At 35.2% G+C, this 21,035-nt stretch overlaps 3 protein-coding genes across 41 annotated transcripts; 1 reads left to right on the top strand and 2 right to left on the bottom strand.

The window, feature by feature from the left end:
- The first annotated feature begins 806 nt into the window (after positions 1 to 806).
- LOC127246412 (uncharacterized) lies at positions 807 to 17,044 on the top strand. 37 transcript variants are annotated; one of them, XR_007837727.1, is made up of 32 exons: positions 807 to 971; positions 1,098 to 1,177; positions 1,271 to 2,180; positions 2,312 to 2,536; positions 2,620 to 2,721; positions 2,814 to 2,998; positions 3,084 to 3,191; positions 3,265 to 3,343; positions 3,410 to 3,619; positions 3,709 to 3,811; positions 3,905 to 4,106; positions 4,192 to 4,299; positions 4,384 to 4,957; positions 5,051 to 5,246; positions 5,332 to 5,439; positions 5,535 to 5,653; positions 5,726 to 5,972; positions 6,058 to 6,165; positions 6,334 to 6,657; positions 6,777 to 6,956; positions 7,044 to 7,484; positions 7,640 to 7,736; positions 8,027 to 8,706; positions 8,786 to 9,463; positions 10,116 to 10,611; positions 10,715 to 10,811; positions 11,217 to 11,731; positions 11,833 to 11,999; positions 12,092 to 12,154; positions 12,226 to 12,292; positions 12,397 to 12,448; positions 12,531 to 12,543. XR_007837727.1 is itself a non-coding variant. In XM_051267783.1 (14 exons), exons 10-14 carry the CDS (start codon positions 14,015 to 14,017, stop codon positions 16,792 to 16,794), a joined length of 900 nt encoding a protein of 299 aa, XP_051123740.1. In that variant the 5' UTR covers positions 12,258 to 12,292; positions 12,386 to 12,448; positions 12,520 to 12,585; positions 12,691 to 12,745; positions 12,837 to 12,899; positions 13,298 to 13,332; positions 13,427 to 13,489; positions 13,593 to 13,627; positions 13,715 to 13,780; positions 13,910 to 14,014; the 3' UTR covers positions 16,795 to 17,044. The 37 variants fall into 37 exon arrangements, 32 of the variants coding, with proteins under 32 accessions (XP_051123744.1, XP_051123740.1, XP_051123738.1 ...); XR_007837728.1 differs by lacking the exons at positions 11,833 to 11,999; positions 12,092 to 12,154; positions 12,226 to 12,292; positions 12,397 to 12,448; positions 12,531 to 12,543 and adding an exon at positions 12,974 to 12,990; XR_007837729.1 differs by lacking the exons at positions 11,833 to 11,999; positions 12,092 to 12,154; positions 12,226 to 12,292; positions 12,397 to 12,448 and having other exon boundaries at positions 12,520 to 12,536.
- Positions 17,045 to 17,513: 469 nt separating this feature from the next.
- Positions 17,514 to 18,354, bottom strand: LOC127246417 (uncharacterized). The gene is made up of 3 exons (XM_051267803.1): positions 17,995 to 18,354; positions 17,779 to 17,903; positions 17,514 to 17,585 (listed from the first exon to the last, which is right to left on the bottom strand). Exons 1-3 carry the CDS (start codon positions 18,104 to 18,106, stop codon positions 17,577 to 17,579), a joined length of 246 nt encoding a protein of 81 aa, XP_051123760.1. The 5' UTR covers positions 18,107 to 18,354; the 3' UTR covers positions 17,514 to 17,576.
- Positions 18,355 to 18,747: 393 nt separating this feature from the next.
- On the bottom strand, positions 18,748 to 20,930 carry LOC127246416 (protein RER1B-like). 3 transcript variants are annotated; one of them, XM_051267800.1, is made up of 4 exons: positions 20,764 to 20,930; positions 19,856 to 20,230; positions 19,146 to 19,326; positions 18,748 to 19,048 (listed from the first exon to the last, which is right to left on the bottom strand). In XM_051267800.1, exons 2-4 carry the CDS (start codon positions 20,203 to 20,205, stop codon positions 18,995 to 18,997), a joined length of 585 nt encoding a protein of 194 aa, XP_051123757.1. In that variant the 5' UTR covers positions 20,206 to 20,230; positions 20,764 to 20,930; the 3' UTR covers positions 18,748 to 18,994. The 3 variants fall into 3 exon arrangements, with proteins under 3 accessions (XP_051123757.1, XP_051123759.1, XP_051123758.1); XM_051267802.1 differs by having other exon boundaries at positions 20,747 to 20,914; XM_051267801.1 differs by lacking the exon at positions 20,764 to 20,930 and adding an exon at positions 20,575 to 20,732.
- Positions 20,931 to 21,035: the final 105 nt, after the last annotated feature.

Below are 21,035 nucleotides of genomic sequence, written 5' to 3'. Positions count from 1 at the left end.
GGATCCATGGCTATAAGTTTTCTAATCAATTTTCAAGAATCTTACCAACTTTAAAGGATTTTCGATTAATCCAAAATGGTCCGATCAATCAATTTATGATTTGATCACTTTTCTTAGTTAATACTATCAATTACCAAAAATTAACTGACTATACATTTTTAAAATTTAAAATTCCTAACAATTGCATCAAATAAAAAAAATTTGATTTGATCACTTCGCTTAATTACTTTTCCTAATTACCGAAAGAAACTAACTAATACATAGCATACATTTTTAAAGTTTAAAATTTCCAACTATTGCATTAAATAAATAAATTTGATTTGATAACTTTTCTTAATTAATACTACTAATTATCAAAAGAAAGTAACTTGTACAGACCATATAATGTTAATTAAATGACATCCGTTGATCTAAAATTTTAATTTATATTTTACATAACTACATTAATAATTTGTTACTATAAAAAAAATCTAAATTTAAATTTCTACTTTTAGAGTTTTTATATAGTTACAAATAATCACTCCGAAAATAAAATATAAAGATAATTTATGCTAAAATTAATTATCTATTTTATTAATAAAATATTAAATAAATAAAATATCTCAGCTATTTTGAAATATTTAATTATGAGGAGGAAAGATAATTTGATTTAATATTTTTTTATATAAAAAATAATAATATATTAGTTATAAAAATTTAAAAAATTATTACCAAAAAAATTTGGAATTATTACCATACTTGAACCGAACTTCATAACGGCAAGGAAGAAACTAGAAAGAAAAATTATTACCATACTTAAACCAAACTTGATAACGGGAAGGAAGAAACTAGAAAGAAGCACGAGAGAGAGAGAGAGAGAGAGAGAGAGGGATGGAACTGGAGAGAAGAGAAAGTCCAGAGAGAAGAAATCGATCGTGGAAGAGACTGTCTTCCGTCGTCTACCCCGGTCGTCGGCCGGCGGCCATAAGAAAGTCCGTCGTCCCTAATCATCCGTTTTATGTTTTCCATTTTAAATTCAATCTGCTTCTTCATTCGATTTTTTCATTTTTCTTTAATCGAATCGGTTCGATTTTACAAGTTTCTTCGTTTGATTGCAGAAGAAGATCGAGAGAAAGGAGAAAAACCAACGGTTTGCCCGGCCTTCGTTCGTTCTGCTCTGCTCTGTCCACCGGACCCTGTAAGTTGGATTTTCTGTTCATCTTGGATTAGATTGGTCTGCTTTTGCAATTTCTTGTTTGGGGCTCATGGACTTTATATTTCCCCCTTCCAGGATATCAACTATGTCGATACATTGTTATTTCACTTGCCATCCATTACTGTTTGAACCTTGCTGAGCTTAATATTTTATTTCCTTCCTATGTGTGATGTTAGATCTAAATTGGCATTGTAGAACTTGCCTCGAAATGCATGTTGAACACACATAAGGACTTGATATAAGTAAGATGATGGGGGCATTAGGTATACCTACTTGGCTTAAATTATCCTACCCAAAATTTTATCCACTAGTTAACATTGTTGAGCCTTTTTATAACCTTTTCATTCTTTAATTAATCATTAATCCTTTAGCCATATACCATTTTTTGGATTTATACCTTATATTGATCCTTGTGTCGAAGGAAGAGTGGAAATTTTATGGCTATCATTTATATTATTCTTGTATACAATGTAGAAAAGGAAATTTTAGTGTTGTTGATGTTTACAAAAAAGAAAATAAAACAAAGGGGCTAGACCCCAACAAAACAAAAAAAAAAAAAAACCAAAAAAATACTGAAACAAGAAAGCAAAAAGAAGCAGCACAAAAAAGTACAAAAAAACCAAAAAGAAACAAAAATGAGTGGAGTTACGGTTACCAATGTAATGTTGATTTCAGTTTTTACAAGTGATATGCTTTAATTCTTTCCATTGTTGTTTCGACACTTTTTAGCCGTTCATTATCTTTTTTCTACCTATACCCCGAGCCCCATTACACCTGTTTAAAGACCCCCTGATACTTGTCATTAGGTCCCTTAAGTGAGGGAGATATGATTGACATGCAAGCCTATGGGATTGTCATTTTTATGATTTAACTTGAGTGCATACACTTACCCATGGTGAGGTTTGTTGAGCTCAGCTTGGTTCACTCATTATTATTATCCATTTAGCTGTGATTCCGGGTGAAAGATTGGAGTGCATTGTTCAAGGTAAGTTAACTATATTTTAATTGAAATACTTTCTACGAATATATATTTTTCATGTCTTTTATGCATTGCAACTCAGATAATCCATTTATAAGTATGCATGGTTCTCATTTAATGTTTTCTTTATAATGCAGTACCACAATGGAAATGCAGTGCCTACTCAAAGAAATGAACAAAATAAAGAGAAAAAAAATCAGAAAAAAAATAACAGATAAAAAAAAAATGAGAAAAAGGAAAAAGTAAAAAAAAAAAAAAAAAAAAAAAAAACAGAAAAAAGAAAAAGAAAGAGAAAAAAAAAAGTCAATCAAAGTGCAAATGTCGAACTTGTGGGTGGCTGTGAAAGAAAACATGAAAACGATGTAGGTATATATAAATTTGTTTAGTTTACTAAATTCTATTGGTTAGTTTTTTAGTAATAACATATGTTCTTTTACATCAACAGGAAGCAAAGGAACTCATTAGGTCAAAACATCCTATGTCGGCCTTCATCTACTCACACAAGTGCCAAGCTGCATTACCTGTAAAAAATAAGAACATTGTGGAGGTAAACTGGCTTGGTTTGTTTTCTAATTTTTACTTCTTTTAAGTGGGTTAATTTGGAGTTGACAAACTAACATTTGAATTGTCTAAAACCAGGTTTTGAAGACCGTCGGTGAGGGTTGGATATGCAATACTTACCCAAAGAAAGTTAAATAAATAAAAGAAAAAGAGAAAAAAAATGAAAAAAAAAAAAAAGAAATGCAATCCAAATGCTTGTCGAACTTGTTGGGGGCAAAATGGAAGACAATTAATGAAGTCGCGAAGGAAAACAAGAAAACTAAGTAAGTATACATTAATTTGTTTAGTTTTATTAAATCTCATTGGTTGTTAGTTTGTTTAATTATCATATATGGTTCCTTTACATAGATATGAAAGAAAAGGACATATTAAAGCCAAAACATCCTATGTCAGGCCTCCATCTAATCGAACAAGCGGTGAGCTACATTGGTTGAAGAGAATAAGAACATTTTTGAGGTAAAAACTGGATTTCTTGGTTTTCTAATATCTTTTAAGTATCTAATTATTTGTGCTTTATTTATATTCACAGAACATCGTAACAAGGATGCTTCAGATTCCACTGGAAATAGAGTTGTTTATGCTGAAGCTAAATGTTCTGCATATTTTAAGTAAGTTAACTGTATTTTGATTATAAGTATGCATTGGTTCTCATTAATGTTTTCTTTATAATGCAGCACTACAATGGACATGCGTACCAACCCAAAAATATGAAAAGAAAAAAAAAAGAAAAAAAAGTCTGAACAAAAAAAGTTAAAAGAAATGAAAAAAAAAACAGAGAAAAAATAAAAAGAAAGAGAAAAAAGCAAAAAAATTGAAAAAAAAAAAGAAAGTCAATCGACAAACATCGAACCTGTTGAGGGCTGTGAAAGAAAACAAGAAAAAAAGTAAGTATATACAAATTTCTTTAGTTTTATTAAATCCTATTGGTTGTTAGTTTGTTTAATAATCATATATGGTTCTTCTACGTGGATAGGAAGGAGGAGAACCCATTACGGCCGAAACATCCTATGTCGGCCTTAATCTACTCGGACAAGTGCCGAGCTACATTGATTTTAGAGAATAAGAACATTGTGGAGGTAAATTAGCTTGCTTGGTTTTCTCATTTCTACTTCTTTAAGTGGATTGATTTGAAGTTGAATCAAACTGACATTTGAATTGTCTAAAACCAGGTTTTGAAGACCGGCAGGGAGGGGTGGACATGCAATACTTACCCAAGGAAAGTAAAATAAATAAAAATGAAAACAAAAAAAGAAGAAGAGATGAAACAGTAAAGAAGGCCAATCTAAATGTGACTTCAAAGAGGTGTCGAACTTGTTGGGGGCAAAATGGAAGACAATTAGTGAAGTCGTGAAAGAAAACAAGAAAACAAAAGTAAGTATACATTAATTTGTTTTGTTTTAGTAAATCTCATTGGTTGTTAGTTTGTTTAATAATCATATATGGTTCCTTTACATAGATAGGAAGGAAAAGGACATATTAAAGCCAAAACATCCTATGTTAGGACTCCATCTACTCGAACAAGCGGTGAGCTACATTGATTGAAGAGAATAAGAACATTGTTGAGGTAAAAACTTGCTTGCTTGGTTTTCTAATATAGTGGTTTGATTTGGAGTTAACTAAAACTAACATTTGAATTGTCCAAAACCAGATTGTGCCGGTGAGGAAAGGACATGAAGAATGTGCTTAAAAGTACGGTCTCGCTATTTTTTTGAAGTTGAGAAGAGATACTTATCCTTTTTTGGATGCCAAAGCTTTTTGGGCAGGAGATGATATAGCATTGGCTTAATTACATCTTATTAATGTTTTCTTTATAATGCAGCACCATAATGGACATACAGTGCGTACCCAAAAAATGAAAAGAAAAATAAAAAGAAAGAAAAAAATATCTGAAAAAAAAACAGTTAAAAAAAAAAGAAATGAAAAGAAACAGAAAAAAAGAAAAAGGAAAAACAAAAGAAAAAAGCAAAAAAATTGAAGAAACATAAACAGAAAAAAGCAAAATAATTGAAAAAAAAAAGGCTGTGAAAGAAAACAAGAGTATATATGAATTTGTTTACTTTTTCTAAATCCTATTGGTTGTTAGTTTGTTAAATAATCATATATGGTTCTTCTACGTAGATAGGAAGGAGAACCCATTACGGCCGAAACATCCTATGTCGGCCTAAATCTACTCGAACAAGTGCTGAGCTACGTTGATTTTAGAGAATAAGAACATTGTGGAGGTAAATTAGCTTGCTTGGTTTTCTCATTTCTACTTCTTTAAGTGGTTTGATTTGAAGTTGAATCAAACTAACATTTGAATTGTCTAAAACCAGGTTTTGAAGACCGGCAGGGAGGGGTGGACATGCAATACTTACCCAAGGAAAGTAAAATAAATAAAACAGAAAAAAAGAAGAAAAGATGAAACAGAAAAGAAGGCCAATCTAAATGTGACTTCAAAGAGGTGTCGAACTTGTTGGGGGCAAATTAGAAGACAATTAGTGATGTCGTGAAAGAAAACAAGAAAACAAAGTAAGTATACATTAATTTGTTTTGTTTTAGTAAATCTCATTGGTTGTTAGTTTGTTTAATAATCATATATGGTTCCTTTACATAGATAGGAAGGAAAAGGACATATTAAAGCCAAAACATTCTATGTCAGGCCTCCATCTACTCGAACAAGCATTGAGCTACATTGATTGAAGAGAATTAGAACATTGTTGAGGTAAAAACTTGCTTGCTTGGTTTTCTAATATCTATATCTTTAAAATGGGTTGATTTGGAGTTAGATAAAACTAACATTTGAATTGTCTAAAACAGATTGTGAAGACTGCCGGTGAGGGATGGACATGAAGAATGTGTTTCAAAAGTACGGTTTGACTACTTTTTTGAAGTTGAGAAGAGATATTCATCCTCTTTTGGATGCCAAAGCTGAAAAGGTAAGTGTTTGAGAAGGAGATAGTTTATCATTGGCTTAATTACCTCTCATTAATGTTTTCTTTTTAATGCAGCACCATAATGGACATGTTGTGCCTACCCAAAAAAATGAAAAGAAAAAAGAAAAAAAAAATCTGAAAAAAACGGTTTAAAAAAAAACAGATGAAAAAAAACAGAGAGAAAAAAAAAAGAGAAAAAAAGATGAAACAGAAAAGAAAGCCATTCCAAATGCTCACTTCAAAGAGATTTCGAACTTGTTGGGGGCAAAATGGAAGACAATTAGTGAAGTCGTGAAAGAAAACAAGAAAACAAGAAAACTATGTAAGTATACATTAATTTGTTTTGTTTTACTAAATCTCATTAGTTTTTAGTTTGTTTAATAATCATATATGGTTCCTTTACATAGATAGGAAGGAAAAGGACATATTAAAGCCAAAACATCCTATGTCAGGTCTTCATCTACTCGAACAAACGGTGAGCTACATTGATTGAAGAGAATAAGAACATTGTGGAGGTAAAAACTTGCTTGCTTGGTTTTCTAATATCCATATTTTTTGTTGTTTCTACTTGCACTAAATTCTTTCAACACATTTTGGTATGATTTGGTTGTTTACTCTTTATTTTCTTGCTGCTTTGTATCATTTGTTGAGGATGGTTATTGATTCATTCCATACTTTTGCAGATGATAATGGAGCGTGTTTGTTCTCTTCCGCCAAATATTGTCCATCAGATTGTTGAGTTGGCTGGAACTGCGACAATAATTCAGGGCACATCTCCTCTTGCTTGTGGATTCTATTCGACCTAACGAAAACGTTGGCAGTGCACCCTGCAATGCTTCAAGGGCAGCTTACATGCCAATTGACATCAGTAATGAGCAATGGATGCTGTATTTTGTCAAATACAGAAGGATCGGAAGCTTGGTCTTGCTCTTTTCCAGGCTCCTTGGCCTGTTGTTGATAAATTTTTATCTTCAGATAGTCATATCACTATGTTGGAGCTGTGCCAGGTGTCACTTTGCATTTTATATTGTTTTGTTGTTGTTGTTGTTGTTATTATTATTATTATTATTATTATTTTGCACCTATACCGTCTGTCTTAGTATTAATCTATTTGTATGTATTGCAGGCTCCTGAAGTCGAGCGCTATTTGCATGATTTACTTCCATACGCACTTGCTGTATTGCACATTGTAACTTTGATTCCTTATAGTCGCAAACCTTCTGTGAATGCTACATTGACCAATGATCGGGTTGGTATAGCTGTCATTTTGGATGCTGCAAATGGTGATGGTTATGATGAACCTGAGGTAATGTTGCACATCAACCGTATGGTTTATTTTAAAGTTATTTGTGCCTCAATTAACTTTGAAAATTTTTTATTGTCAAAATTGTAGATTGTTGAACCAGCATTGAGTTTTTTAATAAAGCTTGTGTGCCATCCTTCATCAATAAGCAATAAGCCAAGTCTCATGCAAGGTCAGCAATACGGAAATCAATCTGCTATAAACTCCAGGGACAGAAATTCAGAGAGGAATTTCCCAGGAACTGGGGAACTGACACCTATGCCATCATCTGTTGGTAACACTTCATCATCACAGGCATCTGCTTCATTAGTTGCTTCTGGTTTAGTTGGAGACCGCAGAATTTCGTGCTTGGCTTGGTGCTCAGCTTGAACAAGGATATCATCAAGCTAGAGAAGCTGTTCGTGTAAAGCATGCTTCTTCAGTTTCTCCAACCTCGAATGGTGACATCCCCTGCAGCTCTTGATTGTCTTCGTGCTCTTACATGCCGAGTGCTTTTAGGTTGATGCTATTTCAATATTGACCGAACTTCAGGTTGGTGTAGCTTGGTGCTGCTATTTTTTTGGTTTATTAATCAATTGTAAAATTGACGGGGAATGAACTACTTTTCCTTTTCAAATGATGAAATGGCAAGTGCACACCCATAGCTATAAGCTTTCTAATATTATTTTATTATTTTATTTTTTTAGGTTGGGAAAAGTTATCAGAGCTCATCCGAGTGGGAGCCAAACTGCCAGTGGTGACCAAAATAGGTGACTGGCCGAATTAACTCAAGTGAGCTTATTGGTATGCGCTCTAATTTCTTCATGACAAGCCTTATTGGTATGCACTCAAGAGGAAACTTGGCCTAAATATGTGCACACTTTAGCAAGTATTACTCCTGACAAGCCTTTGGCTGAATAACCTCTTGGCTATCTACCTCGATTATATATAATGTGATCCAAACTGGAAATAGAAATTATAACATTGGATAATAAGTTTTAAATTTAAACTGGTAAGAAATTCCTTGATATGAACAAAGATTTTCGATATTAGCTTATGCTTAGTTCGATTATTTTTCCTCTACTTTGAAATAGGTAATCATAAACTCTGAGGTGTGGGATCTCCGGAGCCATCATTAGATCAGACGGTCGGTGATAACATTTAATGCCAGTGGTGATGTTATATATGCAATCCTCAGGCGAAATCTAGAGGATGTCACTTCAGCATTCAATGCACGCCATGTGAAGCACCCTCTCTCTTTTGCTTTTTGCATTGTGGATGCTGTCAACTATTTCGGATATTGCGAAAGTTCCCGTGGATCCCTGGTGTAGTTGCTAAATTATTCCTAGACTCTCTGCAGCAGAAACAAGAAGACAAATATATTATTCATAGACTCATGATTACGAATATCCTCTACATGTGGATGCAGCAGCAAATTGTGAAGTTATATCACTTTGCATTGAATAGAATTGGTGCCTGCGAGCGTGGTCCGAATCAGATTGAATCAAGGGACCGAACTGGGGAACTGATTCCATCTTCTGTTGCTCATCATCACAGGCATCTGCTAGTTGCTTCTGGTTTAGTTGGAGATTTAGGTGCTCGAGCAGGTTGTGCTGGGCTGGTTCGAATGGTGACATCCCCTGCAGCTCTTGATTGTTTTCATGCTCTTACATCCTGAGTACTTTAGCAGCTAGTGATGCAGCGACTCCCACTTTGAGACCATTGAAAGAGGAGCAGCCATTGCTGCTGCTACTCCAGTTTCTTATCATTCTAGGTATTTGATAATCATTCCTTCCTAGATATATGGATCATGGTTTTTTGTTTAATTTTCTTCTGATCAACACCAACTTCAGGGCTTATCCATGAGCACCTTCAATTATCTGGATTAGGTTATCACCAATGCCATCCTTGGCTGCTCCATCATCTTTAGCACAACACGCATCTGGGCAGGAGTTGTCATCAGTACAAATGCAATGGCCATTCTAGCTTGAGAAGCTTATCCATTAGCATCTGGATTAGGTGAGACTGCATCTTTGCTAAGTTATCACCATTGGCTGCTCCATCATCTTTAGCGCAACACGCATCTGGGCAGGAGTTGTCATCAATACAAATCCAATGGCCATCTGAATGAGCAACTTGTGGATTCTTGTTGGATAGACCAAATTGGTGAACATACACTCAGACCATATGGATTCGAACTTGTTATGCACACCATCTGTTGAGAGTTCTGCTAACCAGTCGACGTATTTATCCTCATGTCTGCCCTGAGCCAAGCATTCAATGTTTGCATCACTGCCATCAGATTCATCCCGGTGTTAAATCCTTGTGTATGATGATATCCAGTCTTGTCAATTGGATCTGACACTGACTGATACTTCTAATAACCCGTCTGGACATGATCATGGATGTGATTATGCATATTGACTCAATGCTGCTTTGGAATGGAGTTTTGTGGGATCGCAAGACCAATTCATCAATTTTATCAATTTACTGCCTGTGATGGTGGGGGCTACCATTCTGCTGGGAATGAGGTATTTGTAATGTTAATTATATTATGATTTAAAGTTTTAAATATAAACTTGTAATAAATTCCTTGATATGAACAAAGAATTTTGATATTAGCTTATGCTTAAGTTCGATTATTTTTCCTCTATAGGATGGCACTTCAGCATTCAACACACTCCGTGTGAAGGCCTTAAGCTTTGAGTAGATGCTTACATTTTTTCGTTAAGCATGATGAGAATGTGCTTTGAGTTTTTCGTTTTACTATATGAGCATATTCATACATTTTGTGGTCAAAATAGTAGATTTTTGTGGTCAAAATAGTAGAGTCATATATTTAAATATTTTTATAGTTTTGGGAGAAGTCTGAATGGATCCTGCAATTCGGGTGATATGACTTCACATTTTGCTGCTGCATCCACTTGTAGAGGATAAAGTAAATCACCTAAAATTATTGTAATAGCTAGGTCAATTCATTATTTGCATAGATTTTCAGAAACCAATCTTATCAACTCCTTTCATAGTTAGCCTCTAAATATTGCGGCTCTAACCCCACGTGTTGCTTATTTTATATTAGGGCAAGTGTTGTTGGTTGCATTTGTTTGGAATTTGTGTTTTTGCGTATTTATTTTAATTGCATGCCTCAATTAACTTTGAAAATTTTCATTGTCAAAATTGTAGATTGTTGAACCAGCGTTGAATTTGTTATTGTGTGCCCTCCTTCATGAATAAGCAATAAGCCAAGTCTCATGCAAGGTCAGCAAGCTTCTTCTACCCAAGCTGGAAATCAATCTGCTATAAACTCCAGGGATAGAAATTCAGAGAGGAATGTCCCAGAGCGTGGTCCAAATCAGAATGAATCAAGGGATCTAACTGGGGAACTGACACCTATGCCATCATCTGTTGGTAACACTTCATCATCACAGGTAACACTTCATCATCACAGGCGTCTGCTTCATTAGTTGCTTCTGGTTTAGTTGGAGATCGCAGGATTTCGTGCTTGGACAAGGATATCGTAAAGCTAGAGAAGCTGTTCGTTCAAGGCATGGTATAATGGTTCTTCAGCTTCTCCAACCTCGAATGGTGACATCCCCTGCAGCTCTTGATTGTCTTCGTGCTCTTACATGCCGAGTGCTTTTAGGTTGATGCTATTGCACATATATTGACCGAACTTCAGGTTGGTGTAGCTTGGTGCTGCTATTTTTTTGGTTTATTAATCAATTGTAAAATTGACGGGGACCCATAGCTATAAGCATTCTAATATTATTTTATTTTTTTAGGTTGGGAAAAGTTATCAGAGCTCATCCGAGTGGGAGCCAAACTGCCAGTGGTGACCAAAATAGATGGCAGGCCGAATTAACTCAAGTGAGCTTATTGGTATGCGCTCTAATTTCTTCATGTTATTATTAGATTTCAAGAGGAAACTTGGCCTAAATATGTGCACACTTTAGCTAGTATTACTCCTGACAAACCTTACCCTCGATATATATATATTTGGCTGAATAACCTCTTGACTATCTACCTCGATTATATATATTGTGATCCAATCTGGAAATACAAGTTATAACATTGGATAATACAGGCATAATGTTCATACGTGACCTTAGTCTTGTCGGATTTGTGCATGCTCTTTTTGAGATTATATTTTGTTCCATTATGACGCATTGAAAGGGCATAGCTGCTGCTACTCCAGTCTCTTATACCTTCTTGCCTAGATATATGGATCATGGTTTTTGTTTAATTTTCTATTGATCAACACCGCCTTATCCGTACTTACTTCAGGGCTTATCCATGAGCACCTTCAAGCATCTGGATTAGCTGAGAGTGCATCTTTGCTAAGTTATCACCATTGGCTGCTCCATCATTTAGCACAACACACATCTGGGCAAGAGTTGTCATCAGTACAAATGCAATGGCCATCTGAACGAGCAACTTTTCAGGAACACCATCAGTGTCTACTGGGAAATCAAGTTGCGATCCAGACAATCCGAGAAGAACTCCAATAGTGTTGCCAATGAAACGGAAAAACAGACATGAAAGAAAATGGGTTTGGATCATCGGTAAAACTGGTGAACATACACTCAGACTACCTGGTTTTTCAACACCGAATTCTGCTTGTAGAAGTGGTCTGCAGGTGGATTCGAACATACACTTAAGGCGAGGAAGACGATGATGATAATGAAAGTGAGGTTCTTGAATCTTTCAGCAGTGACGATCTTCTGTGATCGATCCTTCTTAAAGCTGCAATCCTACAGCTGAAGATGCTCACACTTTTACGATAAAACTCATGAGAATTGGTATGTAACTTTCTTTAATTGTCGAGATTAAATTGATGCTCAATAGTATTATAGCTTTTTCATTTTGTTGGGCTCAATTTATGTGTTTTCTCTCTATTGAGGTTGAATCAAGAACAACATCGTGAGGGGCAAGGCAAATAAACCAAACCGGATGAGAATTGGTATGCAATTTTCTTTCATTTTGTTGAGATTAAATTGATGCCTAATATCAAATTGATGTGTTTTCACTCTGTTGAGGTTGAATCAAGAACAATCATGATAAGAATTGGTACGTAACTTTTCTTATTTTGTTGAGACTCAATAGTATTATAATTTTTTCATTTTGTTTGGATCAAACTAATGTGTTTTCTCTCTATTGAGGTTGAATCAAGAACATCATCGTGAGTAGAGGGAAGGATTAGAGGCCAAATCCGACAAGAATTGGTACGTAATTTTCTTTCTTTTTGTTAGGATCAATAGTGCCAGATTTTTCATTTTGCTTTCTCTCTATTGAGGTTGAATCAAGAACAACATTGTGATGTTAAAGGGGCAAGGCATACGGACCAATCATGATAAGAATTGGTACGTAACTTTCTTTTATTTTGTTGAGACTCAATAGTATTATAATTTTTTCATTTTGTTGGGATTAAACTGATGTGTTTTCTCTCTATTGAGGTTGAATCAAGAACAACATCATGAGTAGAGGGAAGGATTAGAGGCCAAATCCGGCAAGAATTGGTACGTAATTTTCTTTCTTTTTGTTGGGATCAGTAGTGCTAGATTTTACATTTTGTTTTTTCTCTATTGAGGTTGAATCAAGAACAACATTGTGATGTTAAGGGGTAAGGCATACAGAACAATCACGATAAGAATTAGTACGTAACTTTCTTTTATTTTGTTGAGACTAAATAGTGTTATAATTTTTTCATTTTGTTGGGATCAAACTGATGTGTTTTTCTCTCTATTGTGGTTGAATCAAGAACAACATTGTGATGTTAAAGGGGAAGGCATACAGACCAATCATGATAAGAATTAGTACGTAAATTTCTTTCAATTTGTTTAGACTCTATTATTATAATTTTTTTTATTTTGTTGGGATCAAACTATGTGTTTTCTTTCTATTGAGGTTGATTCAAGAACAACATCGTGAGTAGAGGGAAGGATTAGAGGCCAAATCCGACAAGAATTGGTATGTAATTTTCTTTCTTTTTGTTTGGGATCAATAGTGCAAGATTTTTTTCATTTTGTTTTCTCTCTATTGAGGTTGAATCAAGAACAACAATGTGATGTAAAGGGGCAAGACGTGCAGACCAATCATGATGAGAATTGGTACGTAAATTTCTTTCAATTTGTTGAGACTCTATTATTATAATTTTTTTCATTTTGTTGGGATCAAACTATGTGTTTTCTTTCTATTGAGGTTGATTCAAGAACAACATCGTGAGTAGAGGGAAGGATTAGAGGCCAAATCCGACAAGAATTGGTATGTAATTTTCTTTCTTTTTGTTGGGATCAATAGTGCAAGATTTTTTTCATTTTGTTTTCTCTCTATTGTGGTTGAATCAAGAACAACAATGTGATGTAAAGGGGCAAGGCATGCAGACCAATCATGATGAGAATTGGTACGTAACTTTCTTTCATTTTGTCGAGACTCAATAATATTATAATTTTTTTATTTTGTTGGGGATCAAACTGATGTGTTTTCTCTCTATTAAGGTTGAATCAAGAACAACATTGTGAGTAGAGGGAAGCATTAGAGGCCAAATCCGACCAGAATTGGTACGTAATTTTCTTTCTTTTTGTTTGGTTCAATAGTGCCAGATTTTTCATTTTGTTTTCTCTCTATCGAGATTGAATCAAGAACAACATGTGATGTTAAAAGGGGCAAGACATACAGACCAATCATGATAAGAATTGGTACGTAACTTTCTTTCTTGAGACTCAATAGTATTATAATTTTTTCATTTTGTTGTGATCAAACTGATGTATTTTTTCTCCATTGAGGTTGAATCAAGAAAAACAACATCGTGAGTAGAGGGAAGGATTAGAAGCCAAATTCGACAAAAATTGGTATGTAATTTTTTTTTTTTTTTTTGTTGGGATCAATAGTACACTTGTCATCAAAACATACAATAAGTACACAGCTAATCTTATTACTCAATTAATAAGCACACAATTAAAATAAATACACAACCACAGATATAAACAAGCTCATATTCCAAACCTTTAAGGCACATTGCTCCAACAAAAAGCAATAATATAGTTTGCCGGCAAACTCAAGAGTGGCTCGAAGAAGCAAAGTGCATGGTGGCTTTGTCGCCGGTTAGGCAAAATTCGCCGTCGCGACTCGTTGCATCTTCGAGATTTGGCATGACTAAGGGAAGATCTTCGGGGTCGGCGACTCTTGAAAAAATGGATCCGCTCTCAAGATCCGCTAAAAGGTACTAATACATATATATATATACATACATACATTTGAAAAATGCAACAAATCATAACTCAAAAGTTACGAAAATATTTTTAATCATTCATCTCATCTTGACACATAGTCAATCAAGTTTATAACATCAATCTTTCAATCTTGATTTTAACATAATCAATGTCAAATCAACTAAGGAGGTGAAGGTTTTCCACCTGAAAAATTATCGTATATCTTTTATATTTTATTTATGTATATATATATTTTTATCGTTCTATATATTCTTATAAGAAATTTTATTTTTGATCAATATATGAATAATCAGCACGTAGTTTTAACTAATTCAATATATGTTTGTTCATTAAAATTACATGCTACTTATATATATATATATAAGTAATTAGAGTGAATGGATAGAATCGTATGTATTTATGTATGTAAATTATATACGAAATTTAAAATTATTAGTGAAAATATTATCTAATAAACTTGACATTTGAAATTAAAATTAAATTAAAAGATTATGAATAATATGGTTTAGCATGCTTTTATAGCAATCAATATATAGTGAGTATAACATAGTTACTTTTAACATGTTATAATTTATACTATAAGTTTTACATCAATAATAACGTTTATGTTATACATAATCATTGTTAGGGGCAGGGGGAATTGAACTTTTGAATTGCCAAATCAATTGATAGAATCTAACTTTTAATTAATTAAGAAAGTTCCATTTTACGTACAAATACTATATATTTGATTTTGTGTGATTTAATATGATATTCAAATACAATTAATATGATATTAATTGTGCCCCGTCGACTCCAATCAACCTTCCCGCCTTTTCTCCTTTGAGAAGGAATTTCCAACCTGCCTCAAGCAATAGCAATGGCAATGGAGACGGTGCAAATGCAGACGCTCGAATTCTCTCGCTGTCGAAAAGTCCTGCGGTGGAATCGACGCATCGGAGGTCGCCGAGTTCGTGCTCGGTGCCGGAGGTCAGAGTGCTGTCCCCGCCGCGGAACCTGGTGGAGTCTGCTCACCGACGGTCAATATCTTCTTCCACGTGCAGAACTGATCATAAGGTTGTGAAAAAGGACCATGATAATTTGGTCGACAATCGGAGCTTGAATGCCTTCCTGAAGGAGCAGAGGATTAAGATTCTCCAGCTGATGAGCGGCGAAATCGATAGCAAGGCCAAGGTCGTCCTCTCTGGTCCATCAAACAGTTGAGTTTCTTCCTCCAAACGTTTACTGTTTTCTTCAAATTCAGAATCCTTCCGTTTCCTGTAAAAAATTGCACAAATTTCAGAAAATTTCTTGTGTTTATGCATAGGTACAAGTTCAATGGTGGCAGCAACATGCTATGCTTGTTTGTTGGACTACAAAATGAGAGCTGATAAAAAGAGGGCACAAAATGGGAGATTTATGGAGTTTGTTGTGCCTGTGATGATCATAAGGAGAGGGAAAATGTGGAAGCAGCGCCAAGCAGCTTGGCTGTTCCACGACGCCGGCCTTGATGCTGCTTCTCTGCTCTTTTCTAATGAGGTATCCAATTTGTTTAAGCTCAAATATATATTGGAAAGTAAGTTACTTGTTGATTTCTTGATCAAATGCCTCCATTGTTATGCCGTTTTGCATTAGTAGAGCTTTTAGTAATGTGCTACACTTTGCTGTCGGTCTCTAGCATTAATGTGTTATAGATGATGATATGACGATCACAGCTAATTTTGGTAGTGATGTGTTGTTTTATGTTCTGTTCTTACTTGTTCGAATGCATTGTCTAGTTTGCTGTTAGTGTTTTACTTCTTGTAAATATTTGCATTGTGGAATGCATTTTCGCGCAAAGGTGATAGTCGTATTTGGAACTCATAATCTTGTAGGTTTGAATATTATGTTAAATAGTTCCATTGTACAATTATTTCGTGCAAAAGTCTGAAAATCAAGTTTCATAAATTGGATCTTTGGCTTGTTGTAAGTGACTGTGACAGACACACTGTGCTTGATGCTACATCGTAAGCGCGACCTCTAGATTTACAAAGAAAATAAAAATTTTAAGGCCATGTTTTTTATCTGATTAGGTTTACTTGTGTAGTGTTTTCGATAAAAGCCCTTGATGAACTAAATTATGGAACAATTAGCCCCATCCTACGAATGGAGCATTGTCGAAATAATTTTATGAAATTATTGCAATGAAGGAAGTCTAAATGTATGAACAATCCTTGAGGTAAATCTGGAAAGTAGTAGACGTAGCTCGAGTCAAATCTAGGACTCGAAGAACTATATTTGATACTGTGATGGATGTTGTAGTCTTTTCTATTGGTTGGTTTTTTCAACACAATGCGAGTCGATTTTAATTCCGTAATACATATTCAATCAGGTTGAATTGGAGACTCTAATGATGGCTAAGCAGTTGAGTATAGTTGAAGTTGGGGAGGATATCCTTAAAACCAACTACAAGGTTGTCTTTCTACGTTCTTCTTAAGTATTCTGAACCCATAACAAGCCTGCGTATCTTGAACGATGCATTTACATTGCTCTTTATGACTTTTTATCACCAGGTTGGATCGGCATGTACTGTTCTTACAGACAACTTTTGTGAGGATGCATACAGCCTGCTTCCAACTCCTGTTGTGGAAAAGCTTCTGGTAGAAAATCATTAACCTTCTGAAAACTTCAACATCGTGCTGAATGAATTTGGATCAAATTACGATCAAGAATTTCCCTTTTTTTGTGTGTGTGTGTTCCTTTTTCAGCTGCGAAAAGTCACTTTTCTCCATCTTATAGTACTATAATTCCAACAATTTTCTTGCCTAATTCATGATTGTGTTGGAAAAAATTAATAAAAAGTAGATGAGAATTGAGACAATCTGTTCTAATCAATCAACAACAACAACAATAATTTCAGTGTCACTTCCAGAATCAACACCACCTTTAATTTGCTTTGCTTTGGAGATGGGCATATCTTTTTACATGTAAATTTGTACCTCATTTATTTTTTTTCGATCAAAAAAAAAAACAGGGACAATAAGACAAGTGGCACTAACTCATACTACAATTTCTTCACATCCACTCCTACAGACAGCACGACAAGTACCTTAAATACATGTCACTTTCTTACTGGAGAAAACATAGGACCAGGTCTGCATATATATAAAGCATTTAAATTTGCTTCCCTTTAAAGCATCCATTGAATAGAACTCATATAAATATATGACATCATTGTTGAAGTCAACTGATTAATAATGAGGATGGAACATCCATGTGCTTAGCTGTTCTTCATCAGGCAAGTTTGAATTGGCCCCATGGATATATTGTCTTTTTCTCCACAAGTTGCAGACAGGAGAATATATTTGGGCTTATTGTCGATCAATCAATAATATAATTGAAATAACATTATTATTTCTTGTGCCTATAATTCACCATGAATCTGTTCCTGCAAATCCTACAATCCCTGTTACAAATCAAGCCATTTTCTGATCATACCAATATCTATACAAATGAATATCTTGATAGGTTTCAAAGAAGGAATAATTTCTTTTCCAAGAATAAATTAAAGTCATCCTCTACAGCAGAAACTCTGGTTTGCTCCGGCCACCGGAGCTTTTGTCGATCATCAGATTAATCAAAACCATTGCTCAGCTAACCTGGATATACCCCGGCTTCAAACTTGGTAATACCGGCTCTGGTGCTGGCGCCGAAACTGGAGATAATATCAATTGAATTAGCGCCCTTCTCGGCAATAATACCTTCGGCACTTCTCCTTGCTCCCCTGCAAAAAACAGACATACATACAAATCGATAGCTTAATTAATGAAACTGACGATGAGACATAGTCATATGATGCGAGATGAATTGCATACCATCTAATCTAGGATAAAGATTGGCAGAGGCTGAGAGGCGGATAAGCATGGGGGTGACGATGGTAAGAAGAGCCCAGAAGAAGAGGATGAGAACATAGATTCTCCCATTCATTTGTGGCAAGTTTGGCAGCCATTGGAAGGTGGAAGAAAGGGGGGGTTTTATAAGTTGTGGGAAGCCAATGTCTATGCCTGTTATGACTTAGCTGGCCATGTCTAATAGACCAATCACAACATGGTGTCCTAAAGAAAATACCTAATCATACTTCTCGTCGGAGAAGTAGCTATCTAATCTCATTTATGAATTAAAATAAAGATCGAAAACATGTCTGCATTCATTCCCAACCAAACAAAATATGCACAAAACTTGTGGCTTATTATTTTGGTTGTTGGAGGTTGTTGCACCAAATGATTGTATATCATATGACATAGTCAAGTTCTAATGCACTAGTTGTATCTGCTCTCTCTCCTCTGTATATCTCTCTCTCTCTCTGTTATTCTTGCCTAGACAAAGAGTAGAAGACAATAAACAGACAAAGAAGCATAAACACAAAGGATGGAACTCAGAATCAAAGACAGGCAAATCTTCGATGCATAAATTGAACAAGAACACGTATGAACTAGAAGGCATACACACGCTTGTGTGAGTTGCCGTGCAAGTTCTCAGGGGGATCCGCTGTCATTTTCCAATGTATTGTCTGAATCTTTCTGTAATATCTAAGAACAGAGATATCTACATTGCAGAGTCAGATTACGGAGTGATTATGTCAGTATCCATTTTTATATTTTAAGTAACACACAATGTTCATCCATCAAGACTCCAAAAAATGAGCAGCACCAAGCATTCTCTCTAGCATAAAAATCTACGGAGAATACTATCAAGTCGTGTAAATTATTTGGTTCAGCTTAGTACAAACATATATATAACACGGGTTAGAATCAAATGTTCACGAAAGCATTTCTTGATGGATGAACAGCCTGCTTCTCGCATCCAAAGTCCAACTCAGTCTCTGTGTGAATCTCGGGTATTTCCTGCAGGCCTCTTCCCAGTATACCGCTGTTTAAACGTACATGAATGTTAAGAAAGTCATTGTCTCAAAATCTCCAAAGTAAGGAAGAAAGTATTTAGGTAAGTAGGAAAAACAAAAAGTTACCTTCTTCCCAAAGGTGAACGGTATGTATCTATATCTGAACATATGGGTGATTTGCCTCTTCATGGTGAGGAAGAACAGGAAAGCCCAGTAGAAGAATAATATAGGCCAGAATACCGGGACATCGAATATGGACAAGAAGGTCATTAGGAAGGCAACACAAAAAGCTTTCGTAGTGGCATACCTGCAATAATCGATAAAGCAACGAGGCCATTTCAAAGAAGATAGAACAACAAACACTTATTAGCTTGAAAAAAATAAAATCTTTTATATGTTGTTTTCAGGGTTGAGATTAATCGCTCAAGAAAGATTAAAATTCAATAAATTGTAGTTCCTCGTTCCCACAAAAACAAATTTCCTGATGAAGCGCAGCACGACTTACTTCTAACAGACTTCCATCGACTAAATTGAGAATAAACGAGAAAAGGCAGAAAATGAAGCCTGCCATGACAATGTGGGTAATCTATTTCCAAAATATATCTAAAACCATCTGCTAAAGAACATAAAATAGTGACCCAATGACTAGATGAGGCTCAACATCTATCATGAAAGTAAACAACAAAAGAAGACATATTAACATTAGAAGAAAAGGCACTACTAAACATCAAGAACTAAACTTAATATACAGCATCAAATCCAACAATTTGGCGGTGAACAAAAGGTCTAATCTCCGAAAGAACTATTACACAAAATTATCCAGATATGCATCTTACCAGAACTTGAATTCAGGTAGGCGACGAACAAAAGGTCTAAACTCATCAGATTCCCTACTAGGTAAAGATGCCCCATCCAACATTTCTAGCTCAGGATCAACCTTTGGAGACATAAACCCGATCAACAAATTCAACATATAGATTCCCAAGCCATATGAGATAACATAGAACCCACGGACATAATAAACACGCAAGATATAGATTGCAGCAGCAACAAGTGTTCCAAGCCACCTGTTGACTATGTGAGGAGCAGATCTATCCAAATAATATCTAAACAGCCTCGAAAAGTCATTTTTCCACTTAGCTAACGGCGATGCCGGAGAGGCACCATGACTTCCAGGCTCTTCCATTAATTTTCTTCACCAGTTCAAATTTCTGTAATGAAAAGCAGCATACATCATTAAAGGCTATGCCATCAACTTACCAACAGAACAGAAAAGGCTAGAACAATGTCAGTGTTAAAACATTCTAAGATTCCACAATATGACAATAAGCAAACAAAATTGCAGTGAGATAAAAGCAAATTAAAGCTCATTCTTTGACTGCCCAATAGCACAGAAAATCAAATGCTAGAAAATTCGAGGCGCTCTAATTAGTTGCACCAAATTCTGAATAAATACGTTGAACCACTACTGCAATTACCATAACCAGGTCAAGAAAATGATTCGGCTTTCAATCAACTCAGACAAGATTAGAACTTTAAGACACGCCTAACTAACCTCATAACCATATGTACAAAGAATCGAAACAAAGAACAGGAGTTCATATGAAGTCACGAACAGAAACCCTCTGTACAAATCATTGTGGGGGCGCGAAACGTATTCCGCATGCGCCAAGATTATCAGCCTAATCGTAATTAGCACAAATAATAATGATTCAACAGGAGATGACCTAATTCGCAATCTAACCTCGCTTCCGCGTGAGGAATGATCAAGAAAAGAAACGGTTATCGGCTAATTTTTTAGGGTTTTAAGCCGGAAACTTCTCCTCGTATACGCCCTGTTTGGAACACCAATTTTTCCTTTCCCCTCTGGGTTTTCTTTATTTTTACTTTTTCTTTTTTCCAGGAACGGACGGTCAGAAAGGAAATCCCAAATACACCCCTTGGGTGCAGTAGGAACTCGGGAAAGTGGAAACCTCATTGACTATTCGCCATCAAAACTAATCAAGATTCCCAAGA

This window comes from Andrographis paniculata, unplaced genomic scaffold (assembly GCF_009805555.1).
Source record: "Andrographis paniculata isolate CXL003 unplaced genomic scaffold, ASM980555v1 Contig30END, whole genome shotgun sequence".
NCBI lineage: Eukaryota > Viridiplantae > Streptophyta > Magnoliopsida > Lamiales > Acanthaceae > Andrographis > Andrographis paniculata.
The sequence above is the reverse complement of the archived record's forward strand: the minus strand, read 5'-3'. Positions and strand labels throughout refer to the sequence as shown.